At 43.8% G+C, this 12,255-nt stretch overlaps 1 protein-coding gene across 4 annotated transcripts in view; it reads left to right on the top strand.

Moving 5' to 3' along the window:
* The first annotated feature begins 3,790 nt into the window (after positions 1-3,790).
* The window catches only part of KIF13B (kinesin family member 13B), a 207,138-nt gene continuing 198,673 nt past the window's right edge, over positions 3,791-12,255 (top strand). For all 4 annotated transcript variants that reach the window (XM_073335650.1, XM_073335648.1, XM_073335649.1 and 1 more), the window contains exon 1: positions 3,791-3,914. In XM_073335650.1, the coding sequence (XP_073191751.1) occupies positions 3,860-3,914 (55 nt within the window). In that variant the 5' untranslated portion in view covers positions 3,791-3,859. The remainder of the gene's footprint in view (positions 3,915-12,255) is intronic.

Raw genomic sequence — 12,255 nt, 5'->3', positions numbered from 1 at the left:
GAAGAATTACTTCTTGTGTCTTGCTTACAACACTCCTGCATAGGTAAATACAAGATGTAATTACATCTGTTCAAATTTTCCTAGTCTAGAGAAGCCCTGGTCATTAAATTTGTGAAGGTTCTTTTCAGCCGAAAGGACTAGACTCTTCACTGTCTTTAAATAAACCTGCAGAAAACAGCAAATATTACATAAGACACCATGCCCTCTATAATGTGGATTCAGTTTCTCCGAGGTTCCTGGTGATTAAGATTCTGATGTAAGATTGATTGGGAGGTTTTGCAAGTTTTAATAAAAAGTTCTGTATTCACAGGAGCTCAAATTTCAGCAAAATATCAATTAAAGTAATTCATGCATTCATTATTGTTTAGTTATACAGCATCCAAAACATAATGTTCTTTTCATAACTAATAATAAGATAGTATATTATCCTTGCCCCAAAGAGTTTACAATCTAATTTTACATATTAAATAGTGAGTAAGAGTGACAGACAATGGAAAGGAAGATGGGGGAATGAGAGACAAATTACTGTAATTAGATAACCCTGTCAATCAATTTTGGTATGTGAACATCTTGATAGTCCCTTTTAAATTTATTTAAATCAGGTCTTTAGTGTCTCACGTTGGACACCCAAATACCAAGGTACCTTGAATCACTGGCCACTTTCCCTATCTATAGAGTGGGGGTAATATTTATCTTAACCATGTCTTGAGGTTCAGAAAGTGTTTGTAAAGTATAATACTTAGCTAGAAAATACCACAGAAGTTTAAAGCATGGTCCCATTGGAGCCACTTGGGAGGGCCATTGCTCACAAATGTAGGGAGGGACCACCTGAATGGATCAGATTAGCAGTATACCCCCCGGTTCGGCAGTCTGCTATGGAAAACTGGCCATCTCTTTGTGTAGCTGTATGATTTGGTCTGATCACAGCATGCTTGGAGTTTGGGGTTCCCCTCTACAATGCAGCAAACCTGTTTAATTCTTGTTACTGTTTTTTTTCACTTCCCTGATCGGTATGACCTGCTAGCCCTGTAGAATTATTTTTGGTCTTTAAGAAAGTGAGAAAACCAGCATCTTGACCCATCTGGTCAATTTAAAGATGCCATGGCATTTTTTCCCAAGTGTGGATGTTAGTTCCAGTGTGTGTGAAATGCCAATTTGAATATTTGTATTCTGTCAAGCTATTCTTCAGGTTGGTTGGGGGGAAGTGATGTATTTTAACTTGGGGTCCCAGTCTTCAGGATGGAAAGTATGCACTTAAAGTAAATCTTATCCTGAAACCATTTGAACCTGGGTTGGATTTTGTTTTGTTTTTGAGTCTCTATCATTCTGTTACAAAGCCTTGTCCCTGACTTCTATGTTGAAGAGATAAAGTATTACAATTCTAAGAGATTTTTTTCTTCTGCCTTCCCTGCAATCTGGCCTTTCACAGAGACAGAATCCTTGTTTTGAAAAAGACTAGAAACTACAGAGCTGTTCAACCATGACATTTAAATGAGTGAGATTTCAAGGCCTTGTATGCATTGGTTCCCAAACAGGGTTTTAAAAATGGTATCTGGAAACACAGTTGAACCAGCTAATGTAGCTAGGATGTAACATTGTTAAAATCATCTTTAAATACCATTAGTGAAATGCTGGGTCTGTTTTCATTATGAAACATGTTGTGTTTGGACAGTGCGTGTCAGGGTAGTGCCCTGTCAGAATAACACAGATTGGTCTTTTTGTGAAGACAGACCTAATTCTTCTTATAACCATATTATGGAACTTTATTATAGTCCCTGGTCTTTAACATGGTCTGTAACATGGTGATAACAGAGCTTGATGCCACATAGACAATCTACAACAAACAATTAGTACATGGCCAAGGCAGTACCATGTTGTTATAATGTGTTCTCTTGATTTAGTAAATCTTGTAGTGTAGCCAGGCCCTTTGTCTCGCCCCTATCTCTAAGCAGCAGGCATATGCCAAAATATTATATATCTCCAAACTATTAATCCTCAAACTTTTACATTTCTCATATATTCTTTATATCAGTGTACTTTTTCTTGGTACATTTATATGAAGCTATTATACACCATTTATAAATCATTGGCTTCCCATGTTAAATGTTACAATAACCCCCCCCCCATCCCCATATTCCGTGTATTCGTATTTGTAAAGATTTTATGGGAAAACTCAAACTTTGCAAACCTCTCTGAAAGATTCACTGGGATATTGCTGCCCCTAGATGGAGAATTTATTTTCTAAACAAATATGACTAGTAAAAAGAGCATACAGGAAGCACTTTATAATCTATAATATGCACATTTCCTGGTGCTTGGAGGGAGTTAATATGAGGTGAAGCAGGGGAATATAGTGATATAAATAATTTATATTTTTACATTTATTATCATTTGCATTTCCATAGTGAGTAGGAGCCCTAATCATGGACGGGGACCCTATTGGGCTAAGCACTGTACAAAAACAGAACAAAAAGGCAGTCCCTGTTCTAAGGAGCTTACAATCTAAGTATAAAACAAAAGACAACCGATGGATGTAGACAGACGGAGGGAGTACAAGTAAACAATGAGACAGTATTGGTCAGCATAAGAGGTAGTGGTTTCTGCACAGCAACAGCCTAAACGTGGTCATGTTTTTGTAGGCATCACAGCAAAGAAGAGTACAGAGGAGTGATTTGAAGGTGGATGATCAGGTGACTACATACTACAGCCAGGGATCTCTAGCTTGAGGTGGGCAGTATATATTATTATTATATAGCAAAACACAGAGAGCTGGAGTGACTAGTCCGAAATCAGGTGTGCAGTCACCACCACACCACCTGGCCCTTCCAGAGCCGGGAATACCACTCGACAGCAGTTCTGACCTTCTCTTGTATCAATAACCACTAGACCATATGTGTTTTCAGAGCTGGGAACAGAACACTGTCTATTTAGGTATGTGCTAATATGGCTCTGTTCTTGTCTGAGAGCTTTGCAAGCTTTCAAAAATACAGATAAGTCAATCACTCTTTTTTTTTTTTTCATCATAGCCTGTAGGCAAAATAGTCTGACTAATTCAGAGAGGTTGCTTGTTTGTTTGAAGTGGGAGAGTTGTATGTGCGTGAACAACTAATTGAGGAGAAGATTGAAGAAATTTTGGATTAATGCAGAAAGTGGTATTGTTCTGACGTCCTGCTCCAACCAGTAGACAGTGCTCTGCCCCCAGAACTGTACTAGTATTATCCAGGTACACTGAAGAAGGATGACTTTCATTCTCCCAGGTATAGACAGGGAACTGAGATACGGAAAGGCTTGCCCAAGGTCAGTGCCAGAGCTAGGACGGGGGCATAGCTGCACGCCTCCCCTCACCACTGGAGCCCAGAGCCCACACCCCACCAAGCTGGGAATGGAACCCAGGAGTCCTGATGCCTCAGGCCCCCAGCTCCCCCCAAGGGACCCTCTCCTAGAAATGAGGCCCCGCTCTCCCTGTTGCACCACACTAGCTCAGAGCTGGGCAGCCATGACCCCCCACACCTCTCCCATGTTACCCCACCATTGCCCAGAACCCGCTGGCCAGAGGCAGCCAGAAGGCTGGGGCGCCACCTAACATGGTCCCTGCAGCCTCAAGGGACTACATGCCCCAGCATGCAACGCTCTACGCGGAGCGACAGGGACCCGGGGGACTACGCTTCCCAGCATGCATCACCCCCTCCTGACCCTCGCAGCCCGAAGGGTGGCGCGCGGCCCGCTGGGGGCTGTAGTCCCGCTCCCTCCCGCAGAGAGTCGCGACGCTCCTCCCCCCGCTATCCCCTGCCGGCAGGGTGTCCGGTGCCTGCTTGGAAGACGGAAGCCGAGGAGGAGGGAGAGTCGGAGGAGCGGCGGGATGGGAGACTCCAAAGTGAAGGTGGCGGTGCGGGTCCGTCCCATGAACAGGAGGGGTGAGTGCGGCGCAGCCCCCTGCGCGCCCGGCCCAGGGGGGAAAGGGAGAGACACCGACCCCCCCCCGCTCTGAGTGGGGAGAGACCCCGACCGACCGACCCTGCCCCTCGCTGAGGGGGAGACCCCGACCGATCCCGGACCCCCCCCCCCCGCCGCTCTGAGTGGGGAGAGACCCCGACAGACCCCGACCCCCTCCCCGCTCTGAGTGGGGAGAGACCCCGACCGACCCCGGACCCCCCCCCCCCGCTCTGAGTGGGGAGAGACCCCGACCGACCCCGGACCCCCCCCCCCGCTCTGAGTGGGGAGAGACCCCGACCGACCCCGGACCCCCCCCCCCCGCTCTGAGTGGGGAGAGACCCCGACAGACCCCGGACCCCCCCCCCGCTCTGAGTGGGGAGAGACCCCGACCGACCCCGGACCTCCCCCCCCCGCTCTGAGTGGGGAGAGACCCCGACCGACCCCGGACCTCCCCCCCCCGCTCTGAGTGGGGAGAGACCCCGACCGACCCCGGACCCCCCCCCCGCTCTGAGTGGGGAGAGACCCCGACCGACCCCGGACCTCCCCCCCCCGCTCTGAGTGGGGAGAGACCCCGACCGACCCCGCCCCCCCCCCCGCTCTGAGTGGGGAGAGACACCGACCGACCGACCCTGCCCCTCGCTGAGGGGGAGACCCCGACCGACCCCGGACCCCCCCCCACGCTCTGAGTGGGGAGAGACACCGACCGACCCCGGACCCCCCCCCGCTCTGAGTGGGGAGAGACACCGACCGACCCCGGACCCCCCCCGCTCTGAGTGGGGAGAGACCCCGACCGACCCCGGACCCCCCCCACGCTCTGAGTGGGGAGAGACACCGACCGACCGACCCTGCCCCTCGCTGAGGGGGAGACCCCGACCGACCCCGCCCCCCCCCGCTCTGAGTGGGGAGAGACCCCGGACCCCCCCCCCCCGCTCTGAGTGGGGAGAGACCCCGGACCCCCCCCCCGCTCTGAGTGGGGAGAGACACCGACCGACCCCGGACCCCCCCCCGCTCTGAGTGGGGAGAGACACCGACCGACCCCGGACCCCTCCCCCCCACGCTCTGAGTGGGGAGAGACACCGACCGACCCCGGACCCCTCCCCCCCACGCTCTGAGTGGGGAGAGACACCGACCGTCCCCCTCACACTTACACACACACACACACTAGTCCCTGAAGAGAGAGGGACACCCCCTTGCACGCCCCTCGCTGAGCAAAGCCCCGCACCAAGCCAAGCACTGTGTATGGGGGGGGGGGGAATTTACTGCCCTCCCCCCCCCCAGGGAGCCTGGCAGCAGGTAGCACCAGGGCAAGGGAGGAACAGACCCTGCTGCTGTGGAGGGTGAGTGGGGTTAAGCTGCCTCCACATAGAGTAGTTACCTCCCCCCCTTGACTAATTCATGTCCCCTCTGTAACCACCCCATATTTCTCTCCTTTATGAGTCTCATTCCTTCTAAGGTCTCCCCCTTCATAATCTTCCTCCGTCTTCTCTTCCTGTCTCCCACCTCTAGAATCCCCCACCTCTTGCACCCATTTTACAATGGGGCTCCTTCCTTGTCTCCTCACTTCCTTCCCACTCAGATTTCTTCCTTCCCTGTTTTCCCCCCTCTCATTCTCCCCCGCCCATCCGCTTTCCCTTCTCCCTTCCACCAAATGACTCCTCCCTCCGGTTGTGAGAGTGACCCAAAGTGTCCCAGACTCTATGAGGACATGAGGATAAAAGAAGCTGAAGAGGAAGTGTGAATTGACGAGGGAATTTTTAAAATACAACTTGCCTATGGGGTGTATTAATTACAGTCTGGGTATTTTTCTTTTCTTTGACTGTGATTTTTTTAAACTCAGAAAAATGCAGTTGTTGCAGCTGGTCAAGAAACAAATGTACAAAAGGAAATACAGTGTTGTTAAAAGTCAGGAAATAAATTAAGGAAAAAATATACATGTACACACAATTAGTGTCTCAATACAACACTTCTAATGCTCCTGAAACTTACTGTAATGAACAATGAGGTAATGCCAGGTTTGTGTACTGTTATGCAGTCTTAAAGTCTGACTGTCTTAGGGATCATCCTCTGGTAACACTTCAAAAGTTGTTCTTGTGTTTTTTTTTTTTTTTAATAAACCTAAAGGCAAGAGAGTGATTTTAAAAAACCTGTGTTGTAATTTGCGTTTTAATTTTCAGTAACATTAGTATGAATCTTGGGAGGTCTTTGGATGTGAAATGAGAAATAGTCTGAATTCTGTTCATGGTTATTGCTCATGATCCCTCAAAAGGAGATTTTAAAATATTATAAACCTGTTGCTGACTGACTGTAGAAGCTTAACCTTTGAAATATTCTTGACGTCTGCATGCTGTTATTGTCTTTGGACTGTAAATTCCTCAGGGTAGGAAGCTTTCTGCTGTAGATCTATAAAGTGGTATGCAAATCTATTTGTTATGCTTCTACTCATTTATACAATGCCTGGTAATAGGTTCTCTGCAGAAGAAGTACAAGGATCTCTCTGCTGAAAGGATTACCATTTTATCTATGGTACTATTGGTCCAATCCAGCTCCCATTATAGCTAATGGGAATTGGATTGGGCCCCATATAAATAACTACATCTGCCTCCTTGCAAGACAGGTTTACCACACTAACTTCTTGCTTTGCAGTGGGTGTTTGAGTAAACATTCATTGGTCCACTTATGTTACTTATTTGTTGCATCTTGTTGCAGATTGCATTCCAATACTATAAACACTTATGTGCATAATCTCATTGAGTTCTGTGGAACCACTCATATGAGTGAGGTCACCTGATGGTCTTCTGGGCAAGAACCATATCTTTGTTGTTGTGTATTTAGCAACTAACATAATGAAACCCTGAACCTTTTTGGGGTGCTACCAAAGTATCTAGTTGTTGTTGTTGTTATTATTTATTATTACTATTATTCACAGCTGTTTTCTTCAATTGAATAGAACTATGTTGGGGTCTCTTGGTTCTTTTTACTAAAGAATATTCACAAGCTCTCAATTTCATCATACAGGTTTTTGATACCAATCTGTAACTTCAAGTGAAGTGACATACATTTATTTTTATGGTAGCTAGGGTGAGTGCTGGACTTCACTTTATAAAAGCGTGTGATGTGACCTAGTTAAATGTCAACTGGACCCATAAAAACAAATAAGGGAAATCTAATGACAGACAATTTGAGCTCATAAAATTTATTTTTACACTTCTGTCTTCAAGTTTATTTTTCGTTCCAAGTAGTATTGATAGATGCGCTAAATGTGTTTGATTCATGAGACAGGTTTCAGAGTAGCAGCCATGTTAGTCTGTATCTGCAAAAAGAACAGGAGTACTTGTGGCATCTTAGCGACTAACAAATTTATTAGAGGAAAAGATCATATATAAATCCTTTCAGTTATCTAGTGATGTACCATACCTATATGTTAGTGTAGAGGGATCTTAACTATACCATACCCTTGTTCATCTTAACAATAACATTAGCTGAAAAAGATGGTTTAGTGATCTCTGCTTCAAATTTGAAGTACCTAGATTCCTTGGAACGATATGTTTAAATCTCTGTCATGTTAACTCAGACCTTCCTCTTTCCAAGGTAGATGAATTGAGTACCGCTCAGTTTGTTGAATGTAAGAAAAAGGATTCTTGTGTCAGCTTTGATATTAAGGCCTTCTTTTCAAGAGAAGGAATTTTCCTTAGGGCTTGTCTACCCTGGCAATTTACAGCGCTGCAACTTCCTCGCTCAGGGGGTGAAAAAATACCCCCCTGAGCGCAGCAAGTTTCAGCGCTGTAAAGGGCCAACGTCGACAGTGCACCAGCGCTGGAAGCCACGCTCCTTGTGGAGGTGTTTTTTTAGAGCGCTGGGAGAGCTCTCTCGCAGTGCTCTGCCACAACCACACAAGGCACGTTAAAGTGCTGCTGCGGCAGTGTGGGCTAGCCCTTAGTGTCCTTGCTGTGTATTTTCCACTATTATGCAATGTGCTGAGTGCCAACTTTCTGCTGCCCTGCACTTTGGAGGTGGTTGCATTTCCACTAGGTTATGAATATATTGTTTGTGAAATGTTCTGGATGAAAGGTACTGCAGAAATATAAATGATGTGTCTGAGAATTGAAGTTTATTATGCATGATTAATCTTTTTGTTATAGCATAGCTAGTTTCACAGATGAAGTGGTAAATGTCATATCTTGATGACAGTATGTGAAGCACAAGGATTTTACTCTCCATTATCCTCTTTAAAGTGAATGGTTAGAGTATATTAATATTAAACTCTCATAGTGTAAACAATAATAAACCTGGGGATCACTGTGGAAAACTATGCAGTGACACACAGATAAAGCATGTGGTTCTAGTTTGTTTTAGCTTGCTTAAAATATAATTGCATAACTGAGAAATGCTTATAACACCTTGGGCGTGCTGAGTATTTACTCTCAAAGAGGGACAATAATTATGATTATGGCTAAGATTATGTAACAGATATTTTCAGTAAAAATCATGGACAGGTTTCGGGAAATAAACAAAAATTCAGGGAAGCCCGTGACCTGCCCTTGATTTTTATTAAAAATATCCCTGACAAAATGGGGAGGGAGGAGGTTCCAGCTTCCAAAGGGGCTCTGGGGCCTGCCCACCCGCCACAGCTGGTCCACGGCAGGGGGGTGAGGGGGGTTGCCATCTGCAGGGGCTGGGAGCTCTGGGGTCCCTCTGCTGCCCAGCAGCTAGGAGCTGCTGGGGGCCTGCTGACAGCAGCGGTGCTGCTTGCTGACAGTTCCAGCCCTGGGCAGAAAATGTCACAGTCATCTCTGGAAGTTATAGATTCCAGGAATGCCTATGTTTGCTGTAACTTTGCTCAGATTTTTTTCTTCTTAGTTTTGTTTATTTTGAGCAGTTTTGACAGCACTTTGTATATAATCAATTGGTTTTCCCTTTGTTTGGGTCTTTCACATAGCAAAGGGAAGAAATAATGACTTTTCAGATTTTTCTGAAACAAAAGATGGCAGAGAGCATATGTGGTATCTGAAATTACTTTCAATTTAAAAAAAAACACCTAATTTTTAAGATGATGGTGCTTCTTTAAAATAATTTTTAAAAAGTCTTTTTGTGTTATAAAACTTCAAATTAAAAAACAAATGCTTTCAAAACTCTTCACATTTAATGCTGTTTAGATTACTGCATTTTTCTCAGCTTGGATAAACTTTAGTAAACAAAAACCTAACTTCTCATTTAGGTTCTCATGCAGTAGCATAATACCACAATGTACAGTTGTAAACTCTGCAGAGCCATATTAATCTGTTTTAAATTGGATAAAAGAAATTCCATTGTCATTAAAAAAAAAAAATCAGGTAAAACGTCTATTGGTCTCAAACTTTGTGAAAGCTTATTTTGAACTTTTATATTTTGGGCCACATTTGACCTGACAATGTTGCATTTTTAAATAAAAGCTTTAGTTATTTATACACTTAATACCATTTTCATGTTTCACAGTTTTCATACTTCAGCTATTCAGTATAAACCACATTAAATACACCTTTTAGTCCTTATAGCCAACAGATTTCCTAAAACTGAAATGGTTGTTTTAAGAGGCAACATAACTCCTCAGACTTGACCAACATTTTGATAAATTGCAGACGTACAAGTTTTACTTTAATATCTCACTTTTCCTTTAGAATTATCCTAAAGCAGTTCTTACAAACTATATATTAAGATCACTTTGTCTACCATTGAACTATAGCCCCCTCAGAGGTAGCTGTTTAAAAATACCCCACATAACTATGTAATAGTTCAGAAATTTCTACATATGCCTGATTTCTTGGGTCCCAGATCCAATCTATAAAATCCTCTGAAAGCTGTATCTGCCTTAGAACTGGTAAGTTAGGTGTGGACCTAAAGTTATATTTATCTACAAAATTTGAGGTGAAATTGGACATGCAGTTCCTTAATTTTCACCCTAAATAAAGAGATAGAGTTTACATAACCCTACAAGCTCTTTGAGCTAGGCACAGGGCTAAAAGCATATGGCCTGTGTGTGGGATCTCTTACAAGACTCATAAGGCTTGCCAGGGGGTTAATGCACTTAGGTGAAGCCCCACTCATGCAGCTCCTTAGGTGTTCAGGACCTGGGCTCTTCTTCTAATGATTTTAAGAAGATGAGTCTCCCCTCATGCACACCTTGGAGGAATCAAGAAAAAGGTGGGGAGAGAGGAAATGCCCACCATTTTCCTTTATGCCCCAGTTGCACAGTAGGAATTTTCAAAAAAAATTCATCATACTGACACGTATGAGTGATGAGTGCACATTATCAAACAGTTATTCACATGGCTTTGTTAAACACCTGATGCAAGTCCAAAGGTAAATTTGGGTAGGTGGCAAAGATACTTTTGATCGCTTTGGTTTTCAGAGTAGATGTCCCAATTCCCATGCTCTGCAGCTCTGAAATAGGCTTTTGTTACTCTACAGTAAATATTTTCCAAGATGATGAAACTGTGAAGTCTCAAATACTCCAAAAGTAGTCAGCTGATTACTGTATCCTGGTAGTATTCTTCTGTCTTCACTGAAACAAGTGGTTGTTGATTGTGCTTCCCCAGTTAATGCTGTATCTAGTCCCAGTAGATCTGGTAGTATTAATCAGTATTGCCAAACCCAAGCAGTCAATCAAGAGGTAGCCTTAATGCCCTTAATTTCCCCTTCCAACATAATGAATAATGTATAATTGTTTCTTGAGATCCTGTTTAACACATACCAATCTGTCTGCAGGATTTCTACATAGAGGGTGGTTTTACGGTATCTTTGTAACAATCAAAAGAGAGGGTGTATAATATGTGCTAAATCTGCTGGCACGTTTTTTTCTTCCTTTCTCCTGAGGACACGTGGTGTTGAGAAGCTATTCCATCTTGCTTACAAACTTCTGAATGTACTTCCCAAACAGATCTCTCTAAATTGCACTGAGACCCTGATCGGGTGGGGAGCCCCAGACAGGAAGCACTTCATTGCCCTTTAATCCCCTGGGTCAGAGGAGGACAATTGGCTCCAAACACAACGTTGATAGACCTACTCTTCAAGGCTGGATTGAGAATAATTCATCTTTTGTTCCACTTTGTGCTTTACACTAGAAATGTAAACATTTTTAGTAATTGTGAGGAATAAGCTGCTTATTAAAAATCTTGGAATGCAATTACTAGCCAACCAGACCAAGAAAATTTGGCGTGTCACAACTGTAGAGCATAAATATAAACTCAATTAAACTGACAGTACTGTGTGATAATGATAGGCAAGCTGATTGTCAGTACGTGGAGGAGGAAGTCAAAACTAATATTAGAAGAGCTTCGGAAATTTGCCTGGTTGAAAATCTTTCAGAACAAAACTACTTCTCTGGTCTTTACTGGTGCCTGGTGCTTTATATAATGCATTAGAAGGGAACAATTATATGGTTGGGTCACGTTAGATTAATTGGAACTAGTGCTCGCCAAACAAAATCTAGTTCTGGCACCCTTGCACCGTGGCTTTCTGTTTTGTGCTTATTCATAGGATGACAAAGACATAGGTCATTCTCACACTTACACACACACACACACAGGTTTTTTTTTAACCTTTTTGTGATCAGCTAAAAAACAAATCTATTTCCATTTTACATGTAGCCATTTATGAAATGAAAGAAACCTGCTTCTACTATGTTACTTTTGTAGTTCCCAGAAGTGTGCTAGGTGTTTCACAGAATAACTTGAAACACATGGTCCTTGCCTCAAAGAGTTTACAATCTAAATTTGAGATGTTATGCAAAGAGTGGAGGTGGGGATGAGGATTACAGTAAACATGGTTAGTCAGTTTAGGCATGAACACATCTTGGTGACTCAATTAAGGTTTTTTTTAGCATATAAAAGTGAGGATATTCTGTTCAGGTTCTTATTCAGCTTTCATCATCATAGTATCTGAGCATCTTTCAGGAGTGATTTAAGCAATATGACCAGTATCTGTCTTGAATATAGAAATAATATTATTTACTCATTTTGGGCCTTGTAAAAGTGGGTTTTCTAGATGTAGTGTCATAATATTGCTCCCATTTCACCCTATCGACAGCTCCACCTGTTAGTGAGTAGACACTTCAGTCTTGCTTCACTTCTACCAAAAACTAGTTTCAGTCCTTGAGGTGGAGAGTATTCCCACACTCTTCTAATGGTTTTATTACCTGTACCAGCTAGCCTATTACTTCCAGGGGTGTCACCCCTCTTCTCTCTAAGTGCACCTTGCTGATATTATACATGCGCACAATTATTACATAAAATGTTCCTAGTAGTTGGTCTGGAATCTGCTGGTGTCTCAGTGCTGGCAAGTGGCATG

Source organism: Lepidochelys kempii, chromosome 3 (assembly GCF_965140265.1).
Source record: "Lepidochelys kempii isolate rLepKem1 chromosome 3, rLepKem1.hap2, whole genome shotgun sequence".
Lineage (NCBI taxonomy): Eukaryota > Metazoa > Chordata > Testudines > Cheloniidae > Lepidochelys > Lepidochelys kempii.
Note: the sequence above shows the minus strand (reverse complement) of the source record. Positions and strands in the feature narration are given on the sequence as shown.